At 41.1% G+C, this 22699-nt stretch overlaps 1 protein-coding gene across 1 annotated transcript in view; it reads right to left on the reverse strand.

Moving 5' to 3' along the window:
• Window positions 1–22699, reverse strand: part of exoc2 (exocyst complex component 2) — a 56161-nt gene that overhangs the window by 19560 nt on the left and 13902 nt on the right. The window contains exons 2-11 of the mRNA XM_078258351.1: window positions 21480–21637; window positions 19293–19469; window positions 18490–18616; window positions 15834–15947; window positions 14818–14942; window positions 8533–8613; window positions 5876–6021; window positions 4025–4106; window positions 3827–3929; window positions 2679–2797 (exon numbers count right to left, since the gene is read on the reverse strand). Coding sequence (XP_078114477.1) covers window positions 2679–2797; window positions 3827–3929; window positions 4025–4106; window positions 5876–6021; window positions 8533–8613; window positions 14818–14942; window positions 15834–15947; window positions 18490–18616; window positions 19293–19469; window positions 21480–21597 — 1192 coding nt within the window. The 5' untranslated portion in view covers window positions 21598–21637. The remainder of the gene's footprint in view (window positions 1–2678; window positions 2798–3826; window positions 3930–4024; window positions 4107–5875; window positions 6022–8532; window positions 8614–14817; window positions 14943–15833; window positions 15948–18489; window positions 18617–19292; window positions 19470–21479; window positions 21638–22699) is intronic.

Raw genomic sequence — 22699 nt, forward strand, 5'->3', positions numbered from 1 at the left:
GGGGGGGTTTCTGGCTATTTGAGAGGAGGGGTAAGGGTGGGAGGGAGGGGGAGGAAGAGTGGATGTGGTTTTATGATGGTGGCTGTTAAAGGGCTGCCTGGGTGGAGGGATGTTTCAAGAGGCACAGGTTTCGTACTTGGGCGAGAGGTGAGCAGCGAAGACCGGGGATGGTAAATAGCTACCAGGTGTGTGTGAGGGGAAGAGGTGGGGATGAAGTGTGACAGCAGAGGGGACAGGAGACAGCTGGTTGCTGCAAACTACAAGAGTAGAAATGAAGTATGTGTGTATGCCTTTGGCATTTTTTAGATACTGGCCTCACCAGAAAAATGACAGCGTTGGTCAATTAATTGTTTTGCCACTTAAGGGCACCCAGTGGAGTTTTTTGGATTAGTAGTCGTGCTGTTTTGTTTGTATTGTGTGCCCTGCTAGCACCCAAACCAAGGCTCCCAGGGACAACGCTGAGCCGAGCACCACAAACACTCCGACATGACTTTGTGTGTTATCAGGAGGGTTTTACAATACAAATTAAAAGGCTTCAAACATTAGTATAAGTAACCGTTTTTGTGCCAAAATTCGGTTTCGCAAATGTCTTGATGAGAAACAGTATGTAAACAGAATTGTTTATTTATTCAGAGAACCTTTAAAGGTGCACTGTGAGTTCCTGCATGGTCACTTCTGTTGACGTTCCAAGTAAATTTCAAACAAAACAGAGCAAGCTCGCCCCTCCCCCCATGTTTCCATAACTGTCATGACTAACTGACTAACTGTCACTAACCCCCACCCCCTCCCCCAACCATCTTGTCGGCGATTGGCTGGAGTGGTTTGTTGTATTTCAGCCCAGTCTCATGGCAGTTTGTGAAATGGTCACGTTATTGAATCTATTGATTTGTGTACTGAACATGTTAATGTCGTTATTTTCGTGTGGTGAGCACGAGTAATGTATTTCAATGGGAAGCATATTTCGTGATCACAGAACGATTACGGTAGCAAGTAGTACTGATAAGGCGAAAATCCGCGCAGGGAGGTTGGTTCGGGGTGGTGGATGGATCAAACAACACAGGACTTTCACCCAGGAGACCAGGGATTGCGCCCCGCGTGTTGCAGTTCCTTTCCGCTATTCCGTTATTCTCTTCCTAAACACAACCGTCCAGTCCTGTTGTGGTCGGCGTCTCCTGCGTGCGACGGTTCCTTTCCCCGTTCTTCTTTTCCTAACCACAACCGCCCCGTTGTTGTGGTTGAAAAATGAAATGAAAATCATGCTGAAACCATGCAGGAACTCATAGTGCACCTTTAAAAACTACCTACATTTACATTTTCCTTAAAAGCAGCCTTATGTGGTTGTGTGAATAATGACTTTCCTCTCTCTGTGGCAAAGGTGGAGGTTACGCAATGTTTTTCACAACACTGCAAAAAAGTCTTAGCAAGGGGGTCGGGGTGGATTTACAAATGCATGACCTTGACAGTGATGATGGAAACTCATGTCCTGCCTGCTAGAAACAAACCTCAAGTTTAGTTTCTTCTTAAATATGAAGGATCTCTTAACCAAGTAGCTTTAGTTAGCTTAACTCAAACAGAGCTTCACCATAGATGTGGCAGATCAGCAAACATCTATGAGACTTGTTTGGAAAAGTCATATAGGTCATTTTTGGAAGACACTGACAAATGACCTGTTACGTGTTTTAGGTATGAAAACTTGTGTGCAAAAAATGTGTCTATTTATACGGTGTCAGTATCGTATTGTTTATTGTTTGGATATAATGTTTCTCTTGAATCACTTAAAGTTTATTTAATATATATTTTACTGGCATATCAAGTAAATAAACTAACTGTAAGTATGCATTTTTGCAAACCAGCAATTATTTTAGAATAGCTGGGTTGCATTTGATTTGCATGCAATTTCAGATTCACTCCCTGCCACATGTTGCTCTGCTGTGGAATGCAACTGAAAAGGGGCCATCCCTGACATGATAATCAAGATGATATTCGACTGTAGAGAGGCAGGGAGCACACTGAACCCCATATCCATCAAGCCTGAGCCCCGGAAACCACTGTTACCCTTAGCATTAGACATGTTTATGTTCCAGCTGCACTATGTGAAGCAGCCACCCACTCACAATGTATTTGTGAGTGGGTGCCTTTGTGTGAGTGTGAGTGTGAGAGAGAGAGTGAGTGTGTGTGTGTGTGTGTGTGTGTGTGTGTGTGTGTGTGTGTGTGTGTGTGTAAGCGTGGTTGCCGTATCGCTGTTCCTGAGCGGACGGTTTCACATTCACATTTTTCTGCTGGCTGATTTAACAGAGGAACAGCTTAATTGGGGTTAATTGTTCCAATCCATCTGTGAAGCTGTGTGAGAGAGAGAGAGAGAGAGAGAGAGAGAGAGAGAGAGAGAGAGAGATTGTATGTGTGCGTGTGCAGTAACATGGCAAGCCCTGAAACCCAAATCCAAAGCCAATGCTCCCTCACTTTCATCTTATTCATACATTCATGAAAAAATAAACACGCGGGCCTCGAGCAGAGCAGGGGAGGGCGGTGACGGAGAGGGGAATGCAAGCACAGAGCTGGTTCGGCGGAGAGGCAGCTGGCCTTCTCTCTTCCCTCAGCTACCAGTACAGACTGGAAACGCTAAATAGGGGCTTTTCACTTAATATGTAAAGCGAGTCATGTGTGTGTGAGTTAGTCACCTCTCTGGCCACTGATGAACTCATCTCTGCAGCTTTGCATCAGCTGCAAGATCCACTTGTGCTGAGCGTAGATGCACTGCCATGCTGGGTCGCCCGGAGCGTGCAGGTCAGACAGGTACCTACACGTGCACAAACACACAGGTGTGAAACATTTGCGTTCAAAGAAGAAGGACAAAAAGGAAAACACCTCTTCTGGTGAGGTGCTAGCTTGCAGGCACAGTAAATGTCAAAAGGAGGAGGAGTGAGCAAAACACCAATCACAGCGAATTCTATGAATTGTATCCACAAACACTTCACCCTCTTATCCATCTGTCATAATTCCATAATCATCCCTCTCCCAGGTGTTTATTTGCTGGGCATCACTCAGTGACCTGTGGGCTCTCAGATGACTCTCTGGGCTGTGGCCTGGCTCCCTCTGCTGTCATTCAATGAACCAACTGCTCATTTGTTTCTCATTAGGTGGCATCTTTCAAAAAGATTGAGCAAGCCTCACAGGCACAAAAAGGCACACATGCAGACAGCTCCCACCATCCACGGCAAGAGTAAACAGGAGCTGAGTGGGCGTTCAGAGCCGTGCCTAATGCAGCAGGATGAAAGATGTTGCAGTGTGGTTGAGAACTGGTCTCTGTGATCCTGACAGGTCGGTCTTAACAATAACAAATTGGGAGAGACCACAAGTATGAATGGGCAGAAGGAGGGAGGGGGAGGAAAAAAAAGAGGGAAAGAAAGGCAGGGAAGAGGGGGAAAAATAGAAACAGAAACAAGAGAATGGGACAACAGAAAGCTGAGAGGATACTGTGAACGTTCAGAGAAAAGTGAGAGGCAGACAGAGGAAAGTGGATGGAGGATGAAGTTCTGGCAAACGATGACACAGACAGGCATCAAAGAAACCAAAAGATGTGTAATGAAGGAGTATAAGAGATATGTCATGACTTTATGTACACAGACTGTGACAGAGAAATGTCAAAAACAAACAAACTGCAGGATAGTGATAAAGAAAAAAAGAACTGCTTCACATGTAGATAATGAACCCGTTATGTGAAAACAAATCAAAGAGTATGAGATCTATAAAGACCAAAACATGACCACTGGGAGAAATACAGACAGATGGTATGAAATAGCCGTCGCAGGATTACGAAAATGTAGACCTGATGTATCTCTTCTGGTCGTGCAGTGTTGATGGGGTCTGCAGCAGTTTCTCCAATAAGAGACTCCTCAGAGCCGAGATCCGCGTCTCAACCTCAGCATACACTAGAGCAGAGAAACAGCAAAACCATTGGATTCAAAGAGTGATTCCTTTTTACTTAATTTCATTCATTTGTTGAGATAAAAACAAATGAAGTTACCTTTTTTGAAAACAGGGACTTCTGTATTGCCAAAGAGAGATTTGGCTTTCTCGTAGTCATTGATGACCACATCGTAATCACCCTGAGAGAGAAAAGTCAGTTCAGTTAATAATGCAGCCCAGGACGTTTTTTTTTTTGTTTTTTTTCAAACTTAGCAATCGTGACACACACTGTGTATTTAAGCCTCTCTAACTCCACCCTCTGGATGACAGCCATCCAAGCGGCAATTTAAAACAAATATACATACTGTACATACTGGGGATAGACTGTATTTAAAAAAAACTGAAAAGTAACAATTCATGATTTAAAAGGCAGCTTCACAATCATAACAATCCCATTTGTTGCCGAGCAAGTTTGCACTTCCAAGAAATTTGCCTTGGTGTATTAGGTGCATAAAGTAAACAATAAACATATTAAAAAGGGAATAAACAATAAAGCAAAGTACTGCTAGAGTCAAGAGATATATTACAATAAAAGAATATAACTTTTTAGAAAGGAAAAGAAGGCTGTACAGTTTCTACTGCTTTAGAATCATAATGTTAAGTGCTCTTTTTTCTTGTAGGACTGTGGGAGTTCTCAAAGCAGCTCGAGACAACTAGGAGTTCTAAAAGTCCTGATGTCCATATACAGAGTTTCACCAAGTCAAATGTAAGACTTTTTAAGACCTTTTACCAACTAAGCCCTAAATTAAATTTTTTTCAAGCCAAGTATCGCTAAACTTGCACTTCCCCGTTGCTGAAGAATAAAATCTGTTTTATGTCTGTGGTACAATCCGAAAGAGACTCGCGCCGATAACACGAAAGCTGATTGGCTGCAATATGAGTTGCATGTTGCTCTGATTTGTTGTCAAATACAGCGAAATTATATTTGGACTAGCGAAAGAAAGAACTACAACACCAAAAAAATAAAAAAGAGCATTAGCGGTAGCAATGCATGGACATAGGAACATTAAGACCTGTTTAAAATGATTTAAGACCTAGAACACAATACTTCAGATCATTTAAGACTTTTTAAGGCCTAACATTTTTATTTTTAAATTTTTGACTTTTTAAGACCCCGCGGAAACCCCAATATAACAAATGCATTTGACTCATAACTGACTTTACTATATATATATATATATATATATATATATATGACAATAATTACTGCCTCTGAATAAATGTGGAACCATAATAGCATCATTTCTATATATATAGAAAATATGCTATTATTATTCCACATTTGTTCAGTAGTGGCAGCTACATCCTTGGTTTGTTTGCGGTTCTCTTGCATTATGTTTATATTTATGTATTTAATTGCTACTGTGAGGCCAGTTTCCTGTAATATAAAAATAAAATGAAGTAAAGTAAAGTGAGGTGAAGTTACACATGGTGGTGGACTTTCAATGGCATGGGAGACATTAGGTTTTATGATGACTGCTCTGCTGGGTTTTATAAAAACTGAGGAATATTAAGCTACGGGACTCGTGCATTTTTCTCGGTTCCCATATTTTCAGATGACAATGTCCTGTTGTGACAGCTAAACAAACTGAAGATTGGTATCCTGAACACCGAGACAAAACAAGAGCCTCACAAATAACCAGACCTAAACACTCTATGCAAAGGGAAGTTCTGAGAGTGCAGACTGTAAAACAGATTTGCACCTCCTCCATCACTCAGAGAGCTGAAGGCTCTCCCCTACGTGATGATGAATGATCCAATAGCTCACTGTACACAGCTCGGATGACAGCATTACAAGTGCACTGGTGTGGAGGCAGAGGGAGGCTGTATATATTTTGTATGAGGCACTTAATATTCACACATGTGCTGGTGTTTCTATTTTGTATATAGATGTATGTGCATAGAGTACCTTTTGGATATTGCGTTCAATGTTGAGTGGCAGGTTAAAGAGAAACTTGAAACGTTGCAGGACGTTGAGTGCATTGCGTGTGGAGTCAGCTTTGTCTTTCCGCCCCAAGACCTCCTGGAAAAGAGTGTCTGCAGTATTACTCGCTCCTACGAGAAGAAACACAGGAGGGAGAGAAAAAAAAGAGTGAGCCAAAGCGAAAGAGGCAGGAGCAAATGAGAAACTGGGATACTATAAAAATAAATGTTGATACCACATTTCCTTTTTAATGTCGGCCTCTGGTTTTCTTCCTGCTCTGTAAGCTATCGGACACAGTGGAGACTGAGCTTTCTAAGGAGAAAGTGACAGCTATCTCTTAGTCCGACAGCTCAGTGGAACCTATGCACGACTCAGGGGCTTCATGGGTGGCCTCGGATGTGCCGTTAAATAGAAGAAAAAAAATAGTTTCTAATCAAAACAAACCCCCACCCCCAAAACAAAATCCCTGAAGAAAGAAAAGAAACAACAACAAAAAAACAGCATAGGACCCAACAGAGGAATATTTCACATTTTTCACTTGCCAATCTGAGTGGTCATGAAACTACTATATGTATCCATTTTGTGATTGGCTTATTGGTGCTGCGTGTTTGACGCATTACTTTTTTGGGGGTGAACGGTGGCCTGAGCCACAAGGGCCCACAAGTCTAGGGCTGCGGGGATGAAAGCCACGTCCGGTGTGGAGGTTTATTTACTCTAGACTCCGGGAAAAGGACCTGCTCATTGACCCTCCATTAGAAGAGTCCCATTATCATGTACGGGATGAGAGGGTGGGAACACAGGATCTGCCGAGTGAACTGCTTGTTAAAAAACGGGGAAGATCTACAAAGGCGACTGAACATACACAGTGTGCATGTGTTCGGTTAATGGACGGCGTATCAGTGTGTGATAAGTGTGGCAGCGCAGAGCATCTGTCTCTTCTCATAATGACTTTGACCCTTTCGCTCTTTGAGTTTTATTAGAACATGTTAAAATCAACCCAAGGATATACAGTACTGTAAAGATAAGTCAAAGTAATGTGCAGGGAGAGAAATACAACCCAAAAAGGGCTCTTTTTATTACCTCTACCTTAAAAAAAATATAAAACGAAGTCAAAGACACAGGTTATTTAAATATTAGAGAAAAAAAGCCATTAAATAATAGACAAAAAAGAGTTTAAAGTTGTTTTTTTGTAAGTGTATTGTAGGTGGGCCTTCATTCTTGATGTATGTGTGACTAAATAATCTCAACTCAAAATCCACCTATTAGCTTTTTCAACCGCCAGCTAATGGAGACATATTGGGAGAAAAGATCAAGGCTATTCACTTCTGACAACCAAGATCATCTTTTAACAAAGAACGGGAGTTACAGTCTCCTCCCATGATGATGTCACATGATAACACGGTGGCCAGTTTCATTCGCTGTGGAAGACTGTGAGATGAAGTTTCATTGGTCTGAAAAAGCCAGTAACTTAGCCTTGAGTTGAGATTATTATGTCACCACGTAATAAAAGCCCTGTAGCCTATTGAAAATTGACCTCTGAGTGCATCTGTGAAGTCGTTTGAATGAATGACCTGGAAGATTTCCCTCTCTGAATTGTTATCTTGTGTAAAAAAAAACATCAATCGTAAAAAGTTGAGGTTTCGGAAATAAATGAGCCAAAAGGATGGGAGGATTTGAAGGGGTTGGGATTCAAATTTATTTTCTGATGGGATGCTGAAAAATTAAACTGGCAGCATGAAAAGTAAAGCTAAATCAAAGAATGATAGGGTGTACAGGAAGTGACTTACTTTGCTAATTATACCAATAGATTTAGAAATTTGGTGCTTTCACAAATTCATTTTTACAATTACATTTTTGATATATAATCGTCAGTAACGTGGATTTAATGACTACGTGGGTAAAGGCAAATAATAGAACAGCTTGCAAACAGTCTGGTAAGTCACAAAATTACATCATTTTACTGTAATGCAGCTTGTAAAACCAGGAAAGACAACACTTGTCATATTTCAATATTCAAAATCTAAGACGATATCTAGTCTCATATCACGATATTGATATAATATTGATATGTTGCCCAGCCCTAGCTGAAGTGTTAAATTCATTAACAATCATATGACACGAGACAAAAACACACACACACACACACACACACACTCTCTCTCTCTCTCTAGTGGATGATTAACGTAGATATGTGCTGATTAGCTCTCATAACAGGCCAGGTGGGTAGCACACCACCATGAGTCCATGTAATGTCTGATTACATCTCCACATTTTCATTGTGATATTTTGTGATTACATTCTGAATCTGCAGCGTTCTCTGTCAGCTAAATATAGAAGTACAATGTCTTCCTCTGATGTAGTCAGTAGTAGGTTATCCAGTGGCGTTGCATATTAAGTGGTTTGGGGTCCTTCTTGAAGTCATTTTGGGGTACAATTTGATTTAAAGAATTCTAAAAGCAGCAATACCACAGGCCAAGCAATGGCCCGTTCCAAACAGGCACATTTTCAACGGGCACTGTACTAGTGCATTAAATGACACATGAAATGGCGCCTTTATGTGCAAAGATATTTTTGTCCCAAAAACTGAACCTGTACATTTGCCATTTCTCTTGGGGCTGGACTCTGAATGAGGAGATGCTTACTGTTGAGGATGTTTTCTAGTCGTTGGGTCATCGATCCCTCCACTCTCTCTGTACCATCTGACTCCAGCCTTTGGTGGATCGCTGCAACACAAAAGCCAGAATTCATTTGTACTGTAAAGGACTGTGATGGACAAAATATAGTGAAATCCACTGAGAAAAAGAAAGAAAAAAAAAAATCTGAGAAATGAGAAATGTTAGCATGAATGTTGAGGTGGGACAAAATGTGGAAAAGAAAAAAAAAAAGCAGAAACCGGTTCTCTACACTGTAGAGTAACCAACGTGTAATCCCCTGAGACAGGAACATTTTCAATTTCAGGAACCGAAGGTAAAACAATAAACAGGCCCTACCCCAGTGATAGATGGGAGATAACCTCGCCGGTTCTCCGCCCACAGATGTTGCTATTGAACCCAGCCCCCCCTTTGCCTGTTCCCACGCCAACTGAGGACCTGACTTTGTCCCAGCAGTGACTGTACTGGATCAATTCACCTAATCAAAGCCATTAACAGCACAGTTTTGTGGTCTTGGGACATTTGGAGCCCTATGACCTGGAGGTAATGTGAATCGAAAATGTTTCAACTCTCTGAAAAATAACATTTGGGAGAGCAGCGCTGGAGGTCTGGATGCCAAAAATGACTGCTTAGGGGAAGTGGGCGGAAAATCTCTGATGGCTCGTATCCATCACTTAGCATGAAGAGCTTTACGCGGGAGAGGGAATTTGAAAAGAGGGAATGAGGGGAGAAAACAGAGAGAGAGCGGTGTGGCTACCCCAGTGAATAAATAAATGGTGTGCAGTAGTGGGCAGCCGGGTGCTGAGAGCGTCTGTGTGGGTTTATTGACAGAGTGGAAGAGAGGTGGAGAAGGCTTAGGAGAGACCTTCTCATACATACTTGCGGAGCGATTCAAATATGCAACAGGCAGACATCTCAAGAATGAAGTTAAGAGACAGAAACATGGGGGGTGGGAGGCGAAGAGAAAAATTATAACGATCCACTCATTCCTCTTCTCTCCACTCTCCCTGCCTTCCTTCTTCTCCCACAACTACAAATGCTCGCTGTTAGCGGAGCGTGGAGACGACAGAGGGAGCCGGAGGCAAAGTGAAGGGGGAGAGTTCTGTAAATAAATATGTGGGTCCACTCTGACAGACAGAAGCCTCAAGGCAGAGACCAAGGTATTCCTAAAAAACACACTGTTCAAACATGCCATTGCCCTAATCAGTGCGGACGTCGCTGGCCCTTTGGTGGACCTCTCGCAGCTCGACGACCGGCAGAAAACGCGGCCAGATGCAGGCACGTAGACGTGGGAGTGTATACGGGAGAGCACAGGATTGATAGGGCTGAACACACAGGAAGACGGAGACACACACACTGCAGGGCTGCTTCACGTCTCCACACTCTCTCCTCCCCCCTCCTCGCCTTGCTACCAGCTGTGTGTCCTCTGCAACTGTCACACACTGAAGGGCTGGTGACGTCACGGCTAACCTAAACATCAGGTCACAGTCCGGATAACAGACACAGCCAGGACCTGAGGAAGAGCTGCAGCTCCCCACTTCGCTTCCTGGAACCGTTTAGGGAAGAAGAAAAAAATGAATAAGAATAAAAATACAGTGTCCCTGGATTCTAAAGCTGGAGATGTTTTGACTCCTGCCGGGGCCAGGGGCTCGGGGAATAGGCCCTGGGAATCTGGCATTTTTGGAACACGGTAGCCGTTCCGTTTCCTGCATCACTGGGAGACTTCCTGTTCACACAACAATGAAAAACCTCAAATTTCAACATTTTTTGTAGAAACAACCCTGGACTCCCCTGACAGACTGTCAGTCAGTCAATCAGAGCCAGAGCAGCTTTGTCTCAGAAAACATGGCTCAGTATGTCACTGAGGCTTCACGACCAAACAGTCGCCATGCCCAAAATCTTTCACCAGTCCGTGGTGGTTCACTGGAGTGTGTACAGGGACACTTGTTTTCTTCACTGCAAAGAATTCCCCTTTGCAAACAACTAAAATATTACAAACCAAAAAGCCAAATCAGCGAATGGGGTAAACTAAAATGCCTGATTTTTGGAAACTAGCATAAAACTCTGACCACTACAAAACACCATCTGTCCTCAAAACTAGTAAGGACTTGATACAAGCTGTGACACTTCAGAAATTCGACATATACTGTAGGTGCTTGTATGGCTGCACAATATATCGGTTTTTTAATCGTCCTTGTGATATCCACTGGCACAATAACCATATCGCAGAGGGCTGTGACATATAAAAAATAAAAAAACGACACTCAGACATTTTGTGTTAGTTGAAAGAAAATATCGGTAGAATATCACACTTTAAGATGGAACTGTCACTTTTTTTTTAATGCTGCCTTTTATATTCAAATCAATGTTCAGTTGCTTTCCTTTTATTTGTTTTAAATTCAACAAGCAATTAGTTGTACTTTAGCAGAATACTTAAAGCTGCAGAATTGCAGAACTGAGTACACTTTAATATCTGTTCATATAACGCAAATAGTTTTTTTTGCGTTTTTTTTTACGTCATTGCATGTCGCATATTTTCCTCATATCGTGCAGCCATTATTTGATGCCCATTTGACCTCCTTCCAACTTTCTACACCCAGTAGCATCTGACTAAGGTAAAAAAAAAATAAAAGTTTACATGTAGGATCCTGTGACTTCAAGTGAAACCCATCTGAACCTGAGACGCTGTGAGTGATGCTGCATTACATCTCTGGGTCGAGCCTCAGATACAGGACTGTTTACAGTAGTCTGATCTGCAGAGATTTAGGCTTCAATTCCTACTGAGCAAAACCACATAAATACATGCAGTTCGGATTTTGAAACATTAAAAGTAGCGTGTTGTCTTCATGTATGTCCCGAGTTGTCAACTATTCTTCATACATACTCTCATTTTAATTAAAATATAAATGTTCAGACTCTTTTCTCTTGCCTCTTATATTTATCTCTTAATTTTTTGTTTACTTGAAAGCTGTTAAACAATGAGTTACGGGCTCGACATTTGAACCTTTTTTTGTTTCTCATGTAATCAGCCATGCACCCATCCAACTTTTTTTCTCTTGATACCAATTACGATACCTCATCTCTGGATATCTGCTGATACAGATTCCAAATTCAAAATCAACATTATTATTATAAATCTGTATACCACCTACTGTATCACTTTTATGTAAAGTAGCATGAGGCAAGGTTTTGCTGTGGTGATTAAAAAAAAAACTAAATACAGCAGAAACACTTAATTGTATAATGACATTGACAAATACACTGTATTTCATGTGGTTTTGTCAATCTGGTGGATACCAAATCTGCTTAATCATGGTTTTTAAACTTGCCTGTAAGGTAGGCAATCTCTGCATTGTGTGTATGATTGTGTGTGATTTGTATTATACTATCTGCTGCACAACAAATTGCCCCACTGGGGGACAAATAAAGTAACTTGAACTAATTGATGGGTTCTTTTGTCTAAATATAAAAAAGCCCAACTAGTGTCATTTGAAAAGATGCTTCTGCTAAAAGAATGGATGTTGCATGCATCTTGACCATGCACTTCTGATCGGCCCTTTGGAAGCTCTTAAAAATACAACCCTCGCATAAAAAGTTGGCCGGAGCTCCCAGTCTTGTTTCTCCATTTGCCAAAAGCCGACATTAGCTAACTAACCCAAACAGCTCTGTAATTAACAAGATGTGTGGTTTGCAGATGTAAAACTCTTAAACTGTGTGCTTAAGCACAGAGTCCATAGTTCATTAAAAAAAGAGACATGGGATTTTGTTTTGCTATTTCTGTTGGAGATGGTTAGCTATACTGGAGAGCAATTAAGAAGCAATTAGCGGGGACAAGAAATAGAGGGAGGGGGAGAAACCCCACGGATATTGAAGTCAGAGTCTGACGTTTGCTCTAAATATTTTCTATCCGCCTCATTTCTTTTCCCAGATTTGGCTTCTCCTCCCCGTTTCCACCTTGCCGGCAGCATTACACTTGCATTAAAAAGTAACTCCAGACTTCTATTAAAGTCATCAATAAATATCTCACATGCAAGCAGAAGTGAAAATAAACAGGAGAGGAGACCAAAATGTCTTGATGGTGATTAAGAGGGCTGGAAGCACTACAGCAACTTCTAACACAGCGAATTCTGAACAAGGAGAACACACAAGCACCCTGTTAATTTCTCTTCTTTTTACAGCTAATTTCTTTTAAATTTTCAGCTACATCTCAGGTGAGATTAATTTAGAACGACCTAAGAACAACAGAGACTTGCCAAAACGCAGCTGAGAGACAAAGAAAGGATTCACAGTTACTCAGACAGCTGCGCTAACTAGGCCTGGCAATGAGCGGTTGCAGAGCTGTCTCGAGCTGGCTGCTAGCAGCATGTCGGCTGGTATGTCGGTTTGGCTGACCATACCTAGTGTAGAGAATATCTCCACTTGAGCTATCCATTCTGGGCTACCACTTCATTTTTTATGACTCAGAGCCAAATCTTGGCCGAGAAAGGATGTTGTGGTGCTGTAATGAGTCATGATGAGAAGGCAGGAGTCAGGAAGTTTAAAAAATGAACTTTAAAGTCAAGTTGCTGGTCTAAATATGAGACAATGTTTTTTTGTGGAAATTACATTTGAAAAGTGGGAGTTTCGAGGATAAAGTGAGTACCTGCAGAGTGAGCCTGTTCCTTCATGATAATATTGTATTGTAGCCTTATTGTTGATGAGCTAGCAAGTTTATTGACGTTTATAATTAGCTTATCGATTATAGTTAGTCGGCTCTAAGTGGTTAGTGAGCCCAGTTTAACCTATGAGGGACTCTAATGGCTCCTGTACATTATGTTTAGTTGCCACAATAGAAAATAACTTAACAACAAATGGAATTAGTGGAAAGCATAGAAAATCTCGGTCAAAAGGCACAGTCTGGAAAATTGCTAACAGCTAAAAACAATCAATCCGAGCTCTTCCAAAAAGGCTGATAATAAAGGAGTGTCAGTTAGCCGCACTTGAAAGCACAAGCTACATAGACATGAGATTTATATTTTGAAGCAGGATTAATAATTTTTTGGTCACCCGGCTGCACAAAGACTAAACATTGTCATACTATCACCTTACTATCAAGTTGTTACCCAACAGTTGCGTATATACACATCCAGCAGACAAAGAGCAACGTTGTTGCTCTTAGAAATGATACAGAACTAAAAAAGACCACTTGACTATCGTTTGTCGGTTATTTTGTCTCAAATTATTATTTTTATATAAATTCGACAATACATTTAGAATGTGTTAAACATGCTATATCTGCCTACCTTGTTTAATTCAATGTGTTCCTAAACAAAACAACAGGTTTTGCAAAGCAAGTGGGGAATTTTATAATCAGGCCAATACAGTGAGTCCCATCCTGTCACACAGGTCATAAAGCATCATTATGCCCTCTTGGTTCACAGGTCACTTGAGTCCATCCATAGTGTATTGCTTCCTCCATCTGTAGGGACCGTACATTTCCCATTGGGCCAGTGGGCACACAGTAGGCACACTCAGTCTGGACGTGAGAATGACTGTGCATTGTTCCCATTGGTCATATTGGGTCTGTTATCAGCACTATCAGTCCTAATACTCTGGCCTGCATTGTGTTGGGCTGCTCCGTTTATTTAGATTCAGCCACTAACAATGACAACATTGCCTCTCTCCCAACCGGGGCACAAACATACGGAAAGCAATAATAATAATGATGGAGGCAGAAAAGTGTACATATAAATAGTAAGGGGAAGTAACTGAGCGGCTATGGCGGGAGGAGAGAGTAAACAGACAAAAGTATGAATGATGAAGCGAACAATTGATTTGAAGTACCTGGCAGAGCGACAGCAGTCAGTCAGTCTTCGGCTACCTTGAAATCTTTTTGGCATCTGGAGGTTCATGTGGCCAAGTGTGTGTGTGTGTGTGTTTGTTTGTGCGTCCACTTCCAAGCTCTCGGGAGACTCGAGTGAGACTGTGTGTGACAGGTGAGAGCTGATCTCATTTTGATGAAGTTGAATTAGCCCTGTTGTGGTTGGCGTGTGTAACTGTAGTACCAAGGGCTAGGAGGGTTTTCACACAGCGTCCAAATGAGCCTCTTTAATCAACCGCTGCTAAACCACATGTGAAGGGAAAAAATCCAGAGACACGCAGGCTTGCACGCTTTCCAAAAATCAAAAGCTCTTTTTCTGTGCAGAGATGAAGAGTGATGATATGGAAGGTTGGGTATTAATTGTGGGCAATTTGGTGCGATTCCATAGCACACAAAAATGTGTTAATCCCTCTCACCTGCCAGAGCGTCCTGGGCCTCAAAGAACGTACTGAGGCCTCCTTTCACATAGGCCAGACTACCCTCATTCTTCTTAGTAGCCTGCTTCTTCAGATTATTGGCCCCAATCTTCAACTGCTCAAAACTGAGGAAACAAAATGGTCATGCCATTGTATTAGGCCTCCAACTTGTTATTACTTTCATTCATTCATTTGTCTAGGTAATTTGTAAAATGCCCATTTCAAGAGTATTTGAATTGCTCCAATTAACAATATTAAGCAAATCATCATATTTAAAAAGCCAGAACCAACAAATGTTTGGTATTTTTACTTGATTACAATCAATGGATTGTTTTTACTTTTCTGATTGATTGGTCAACTAATCATTTTCATTTGCCATTTGATTTCAAAAGGCATTTGCACACGAGCATCTATCTCAGAAACACAACCACACACAAACATGCGGCAAATGAGTATGTGTGTCTGTGTGAGTGTCCTGACTGAGTGAGGTTTCCTCCGCAGGAAGAAACAGTCACTCAGCGAGGTCCAAACAGAGGCCCCTGGTCATGCTGGATCCTGGGGTCTGGGTTACTGGAAGGCTAAGCTGAGGGAGAGGAAGCCAGGAGAGTCCAAAAATAATTCTCCTCTGCCCTGACATGACAGCCGACGAGTCAACGAGGCTCAGGGCTTTTTGGGTCAGCAGGCTGCCTCGTCTACATACCTAACTGCTCTCTCTAACGGACCAAATGACAATGTGAAGATTCAGCCAAGACACTATACAATCAAAGTGTATGTTAAAAAGTATTGTCTAGACCTGCTCCACATGAAATGTGTCATGAGATAACTTCTGTTGTGATTTGGCGCTATATGAATAAAATGTACTTCACGTAAAACCAAGCTTAACAAATTGTCTCTCTACTCTCTGTTTGCATTCTTTTCTTTTCAATCTAGCCACTGCCATCTCCCTATCTGTACTATAGGGGTGCATTTAACCTATCAATTATTTTCTCGATTAATGGTCAATATCCATTAATTACCTGGAGCCTGTGTGGTTTTCTATGAGGTACCAGGTGGCAGAAAAGTTCTCGCTGGTGAAGTCTCCACTCATTCCTGGAAATGTCAGCTCCATGTCTTTCTGTGGGATTTTGCCTCTGAGAAAGAAAAAAAAACGGATTAACAAAGATGATCACAGAAGAAAAGCAGGATAAAAAAAGAACTCAACTTTATTGAAAGATGTACAATGTACAGATAACATGAACATTAGAAAAACACCAAGGATCAAATCATGCAGTACAATCTGACAATGACATGAAAACAGAGACAAATAAATGTATAAATATATTAACGACAAAATTGTGAGTAAGAAGGGATTTTTGAAAAATAATTGTGTAAATTGTGAGATCATTTTTTTTAATGTGATGTTGGGGGCAGTGTTGTCCAGCAGGGGGCAGTGTGCAGCCAGAAAGTACCCAGGCCGGGAGAGCCTGGCGTGGGAAGTGCAGTGTGTGACGCCTGGGTGCCCCTGGAGGACCCTGCACTCATTAGGGAAGCTTGATCTCTACTAATGACCCATGGCCTACACAAACCAACCCCCCCCCCCCCTCCCGCCAACCACCACCACCACCCACTCTGCAGTTACACACACATGTAGAAAAAACATCACACGGACAGTACAGTATTAAAGTCTGGTAAACAGAAAATCCATATACTTGGTGACGTATGCTAACACAAACATGCAAAAAAACAGCAGCATTCAGTAGTTAGTACAAACTCATTCATGTGTATGGCATAATATTATTTCTGCAGAGTTGTTGCAATGGTCAAATGACTATATCACAACAGAGTGAAAGTGCAAATGGACATACAACATTTTGGGCACTAAATATTATTATTACAGGTGGAGATGTTGCAATAGTTAAGATGGGAAACTGAGTGAAATTGCAAGCTTCAAATGTATAAATTATCTGTATCAAAGATAGACAGAGGTAAGTGTTTTTTTTTTTGTTTTTTTTTAAACCATAAGTTATTTCTGTGTGGGGGAATTTACACTCAAATTGTTTTTTAATGGTCAAGAAGTGATTGTAATTGAGGGAAATACAAGACAACTCAAAATGCTACAGGTGTCATTGTTTTTAAGATTAACTAAGATGGCACATGATAATTGGGAGTCCTTTTCTGGAACTTCAAGTAGTGTGTTAGAATGAAAGTAGATGAGGCTAGCTGAAGGCACTCTCCCACTTCCTAATATTACTCACTTGCCTCTGAAAGTGACACACTTCAAGGCTCTCACGTGTTCAGACTGCAGAAGATACTAAGTAGATGTAGCTTTTTGCTTTTCAAGCTTGCCAGTTCAGCAGGCATCAGGTGTTGCACTACATCATTATCCAAGCATTACACCTCGGACAGAAACCGATTCTCTGATCAGGATGTGAGAGTTTCTTCCACAATCCTGGATTGGTAATGCATATCTAATATTACATGTATCAATCCAGTTTGTGTTAGGTCCTTTAATAAGTTCTTAGTAATCTCTAGCTGTATTTCGCTTAACCCTTGTGTTGACTGCGGGTCACATTGGCCCGTTTTTAATTTTTGTTTTATATCTGAAAATTTTTTACAATTTAAAACGTTGGAAAAAGCAAAAACAAAAGTGTTTTTTTTCCAAGGTTGACGGGAAGACAACACAAGGGTGTGCGGCACTGCTAAAACTTCTGAAACATCTGCAGAGCTGTGCAATCACACAGCAATCAACAATATTAACCCTGAACTGCAGCTTTGTCTGTAACAAGCAAGCTTACTTGGTTACACTGTTTGCATTTGTCCAAGTTCAGAGTAAGGGAACAATCCAATGACGCTACCAAACAAACCTTATCGTGTGTCATTATGTGGAAATATTTAGTAACAACTAAGGGACAGACTTTTAGTTTCATCTAGTAACTTTTTAATCTACATTTATTAATCACCTACATTATATCAAGGCCAAGCATGACGTTACAAACAGCTGGTGCAAGCATCTACAGTTGAATGACCATCCAGTGACATCACCGACACAAAGATGCGATGCTCTTTTACTAACAAACAGCTCCTCCGATTAAATGCATTACGGAGTATTTTATTTTACAACTCTTCCTGTGTCAGATCAACACATTACTGTCAAAGGGAATTGCGTAGACTTTTTATGCTGGATGTTTAACGCAACCGTGGGAGACGAGTGAATGGTACAGCCTGTTTATGGGGTCTCGTCTCTGGCCACGAGCGGTCACTTGCCCCCGGCCCCTCTAAACCAAACAAACACTAACCCAGAAATGCCAGAACCTGACAACACAAACTATATATTACAATGTTTGCACTCTCTGCCAGGCGCGTGGGAGCACCACGCTGCCTGCCTGCTCCTGGGCGGTATACAAACATGTGTGTGGGTCGCTGCCTTAGTTCTTTCCAAATCCCTTTCTATCGTCCGCTGTCCTCTCAGCTTTATACACAATTATACTGTTTCCACTCCCTGTGAGCAGCGGTTAGAGGCTGTTCAGCCATTGCTGTGTTGGCATAATATTTCAAACGCCTGCATATGGGGAGAGTTTGTTTCTGTTTAGGGATGTAAACCATGAGTCAATGACTAGAGCGCGTGTGTTTATGGCGGCGTGATTGTGCTGAGCGATGTTTGTGTGCGTGCGTTTGAGTGTTCTCTGTCCATACTTGTCTACATCGATGCCCAGTGGATTGCTGGGCCGCAGGGAGAGGGGGGAGATGCCTTTGTTGCGGTCGGTCCGCATGTCGTAGTAGTTCATCTCATCCACCCACACAGCAGACTGGTCCAGGATACCTGCGGGACAGGGCACAACAGGAGAGTCAGGGAGCTCAACAACACATCCCAGATGTGCGCGCGCGCGCACACACACAAAGTACACTCTCTCAAAATTACAAACACGCACATTTATTATATTTTAATTTTTCAAACTATGTTTCTTCGAATTGTAATTAAACAAGTGCAAATTCTGTCTACTCTGTGCATACGCCACCGTTTACATGTTCTGGTAAAGAGATCTACAGTGGCCCGAGAAAGCTCAATGCACTGCAATTTCAGAACTACTTTCAAAAGAACAAAACCCAAATAAATCTATGAAATCTCAATTTGACAACAAATATTGCATTTAGGAAAATCTGGAAAGAAATCAAACACAAGCCATCAGAGAAACACGTTCACCAATTTGACGATGTATGAGGTATGGTTGATTTCTGCAGCTCACACAACCAGGTGTGTTACTGTAATCAGTTTTTTGGCGACGAGGTGTTTTGTCTATTTTAATGTTTTTTTGTTTTTTAAAGTTGTAGACCAATTTAGAGTTTAAACAGTTTATCAATTATATATATATATTTTATTTTTTTTAAAGCGTTGATTCGCTAATGTAAATAATTATTAGCTGCAGGGTTAGTTGCAACTTTTATCTGCTCCTATTGTCCAGGCTAGCAAATCAAATGTTGAGGCTGGTGAGTCTTACCAATCCTCTCTGGCCTGAGCAGTTTGAACGAGACTGTGGAGGTGCCGAGACCCCCAGACTTGGTGGTGACAATGATCTCTCCCTTGTCGTCTTTGGCTGGACCCACGCGGCACACTATCTTGCTGGCTGACATCCACTCGGCTGTCAGCAGGCAGTTATGGCCGCAGATCGACAGACCTGGGACGGAAGAGAGAGAGAGGGAAAAGGTGAAAAGGGTGAGCGATACAGCCACGCAGTGACAGCACAAATAAACTACATGTAGCACACGCACGCACACACACACACACACACACACACTCTATAACAAGAGGAGCTCACTCAGACAGAATTGGCGTCTATCAGCAAGTTTAGTCAAACTGTCACTGGGGGCCAAAGTTCAAGTTGGGATCACGATGGGTGTGGGTGGTCGTGACCTTCCTTCCTCTCACTCAGCTCCGTTAAGCTAACGTGTGTCACTTCAGCGCTAAGTGGCCCATTACTGGCACAATGTGCACTCTGCCCCTACATCTGTCGTCCTCTTCAAAACTATTTGGACACTCGAAGATAGACACGGGGATAACTTGGACAGTTCCGGCCGAGGGGATTCAGAATGCTTCACGTGTGTATAATCAAACATCATAAAAGCCTGTGAAAGCTGATGAAGAAATAGCCCATAAAACCGTGAATAATATGGCAATTAGAGCCCCATTTCCTGCCTCTGTTCTCGACTGGCCACTTTGTTTTAATACATAAGCACTCACACACATTTGTGCATATCTAATTGTCTAATTCCAGGCCCCAGGGACAATCGCGGTCAAAAATAGACCCGTATCGCTGGCCAGAGCACGGCTTTTCAAGCATGGAGCAGTGTGTTAGTCCTCTGGACTGTCACCCCCCCGCCCCCCACCTCCGCTCAAACCAAAGAAGTAGGGTAGAGGAGGAATTGGCGAACATGAGGGAAAATATCGGCACAGAAAAAGTGTGACGTTCAAACACATAATGAGAACAAGATGGAGGTAGTCCATCTGTGTGGCTCTTGAAAATCATAAAAAAAAAGACACACCACCAACAACACCAACAACAACTCTATTTTCACATTAATGCATGTTGATAAGCTCCTATGTTTCTCAAACTAGGCATACAGTATCTAAATATTTACAGAAACAAAAATGTTGCAGAGAGTTGGCAGAATTGTCACAGAAGAAGCAAAATCGAATTACGTAATAATTTATTTGGTTGGTGTGCAGGAGTTATTGTTTGTTTTCTCTAGTCACATTTGGAGGATTTTTCTTTTATTGCTAAAACTTTAAAAGAACACTTCAAATGAAGTATTTTCACATCTACAATCAATTCTCAAAGGATGTATCTCAAATTATAACTGCAAAATTAAATGGAAAAACAGATTTTACATTTTCAAATGAATTTTACTCTTGCATTCTTCCATTGAGAAAATACTTGTTATAATGCAACACAGATTTAAATGTAAGTATACAGCCAGTTTAATAATAATACGTTAATTATTGCTACGTATAAATATGTGTACAAAGAAAAAGTTGCCTTTAGACAGTTTTTTTTAAAACAACTTACTAAATTGCCATAAGAGTTAAACATAAATAGTGAAAAAGTGATGATATTCTTATTCCAAATGGGGAAAAGAACGAGGCGTCCAGTCCACTTACGTACCATATAAACAAAAACAAACTTTACACCAGCCTGTTTAAAAAAAGGGGGCCGCTGTGGTTCGTTGATGGATAAGTTAATAAAGTCAGTTAATACGACTTATGTTACAAAATACTCTACATACCAGAGCAGAAATGAAATGACAAAAATGAAGCAGCTACACATTACACTCAACATTAGTGTCCCTCTATTTCAAATAAAGCGACTACCACAGAGAGAGATAACAAAACAAAAATCATCACCTAACAATGATCATTTACGATAAAACAAATAAATGTAAATGATCTGTGTGCTGATCTAAGAAATACCTATACACTGTTTATTTATCTGGACGTATTAATTAAAGAAAAAATATCAAGGGGAAGACAGTGAAGATTGAATATGGATGTCTTCATTCGCCATGAAAATCAATATTGCTGAACAGCAATTCATTCATTCAAAAAATAAAATAAACAAATATAGAAACTACAACATTTTACCAAGACTGAGCTGCCTGTGTGGTTAGTCATGTGGTTATAAGTGCGTTACCGATGAGGTCGGCTGGGCCCGTGCCCAGGTTCTCTCCGCGGATGGTGACTTTGGTCCAAGCCGCACCCTCCTTGGGCGAGATGCCCGTGACCAGCGGGGGCTGACGGGCACGAGACATGGTGGCCTGAGGCAGACAGGAACACTGGGTCGATCAGCACCTGGACATGGAAAAAGACAGGCAGAGAGAGGCATACATTAGAGCAGTGTTTCTCAAATGGGGGTACGTGTACCCCTAGGGGTACTTTGGAGGACTGCAGGGGGTAGGTACGATTTTTTGCAAAATGTTTTTCCGTTACAAGGCTGTAGTTAGGCTACTTCTACTGTCTTTTTTTTCCAAGTTTGTCATTTGTTTTGACCTATTCTTGCCTTTCTTCCTTACTTTTTTCTGCTGTCTTTTTTTCCTTTCTGCTTTTTTCAAAGTTTTTCCTCACTTTTTTCGAAGTTTGATGCTTTTTGGAATTTTTTGTCACTGTTGTGTTGCCTTCCTTCTTTCTATTGTTTTTTTTTTGAATTTTTTATTGCTTTTTATTGCTTTTTTGAATGTTTTTGTTAATATTTTCGACCTATTCTTGCCTTACTTGTTTTCCAGGTACAAGGCTGTTGTTTAGTATATCTATCGCTGACATCCCTGTACTGTTCCTCTTTATATAGACTTTTATTTTCTACCAAAAATTATTTGCGCTGGTTAGGGGGTACATGGCTTAAAAAAAAAACAAAGGCAGTACATTATTGAAAAAAGCTTGAGAACCACTGCATTAGAGGACATGGCGAGTAACAAAACTCCACACACTGACAGTTCAGGTAACACATATGAACAAGTTACAGCATCTTCTAATGATGCAATCGATAATAAAAATGATCGCAGTATCATTTTACATTTTCTATTTAGAGAGAAAAAAAATAAAAAATAAATATATATATATATATATATATATCTCAAGGCATAAGGAAAATAAACAGGGATAACTCTGGAAGCTCAAAATGCTTATGAAGATATAAAATAGGCAAATTATTGCTGTAAAAATGCAAAAACAAAGCATTGCCAGATGACCACACAAAACACTTACACCCAACTGTATTAGAAGTATCTGCAGTAAACCATAGACCTTCCATGTCTTGAAAGGGGGATCAAAAATAATCTTTATGTCAATGTGTAACCGTAGCTGGTGAACCCACAACCCTCTCCTGACAATAAATACGATACATTATTAGTTTTAATT

This window comes from Sander vitreus, chromosome 9 (assembly GCF_031162955.1).
Source record: "Sander vitreus isolate 19-12246 chromosome 9, sanVit1, whole genome shotgun sequence".
NCBI lineage: Eukaryota > Metazoa > Chordata > Actinopteri > Perciformes > Percidae > Sander > Sander vitreus.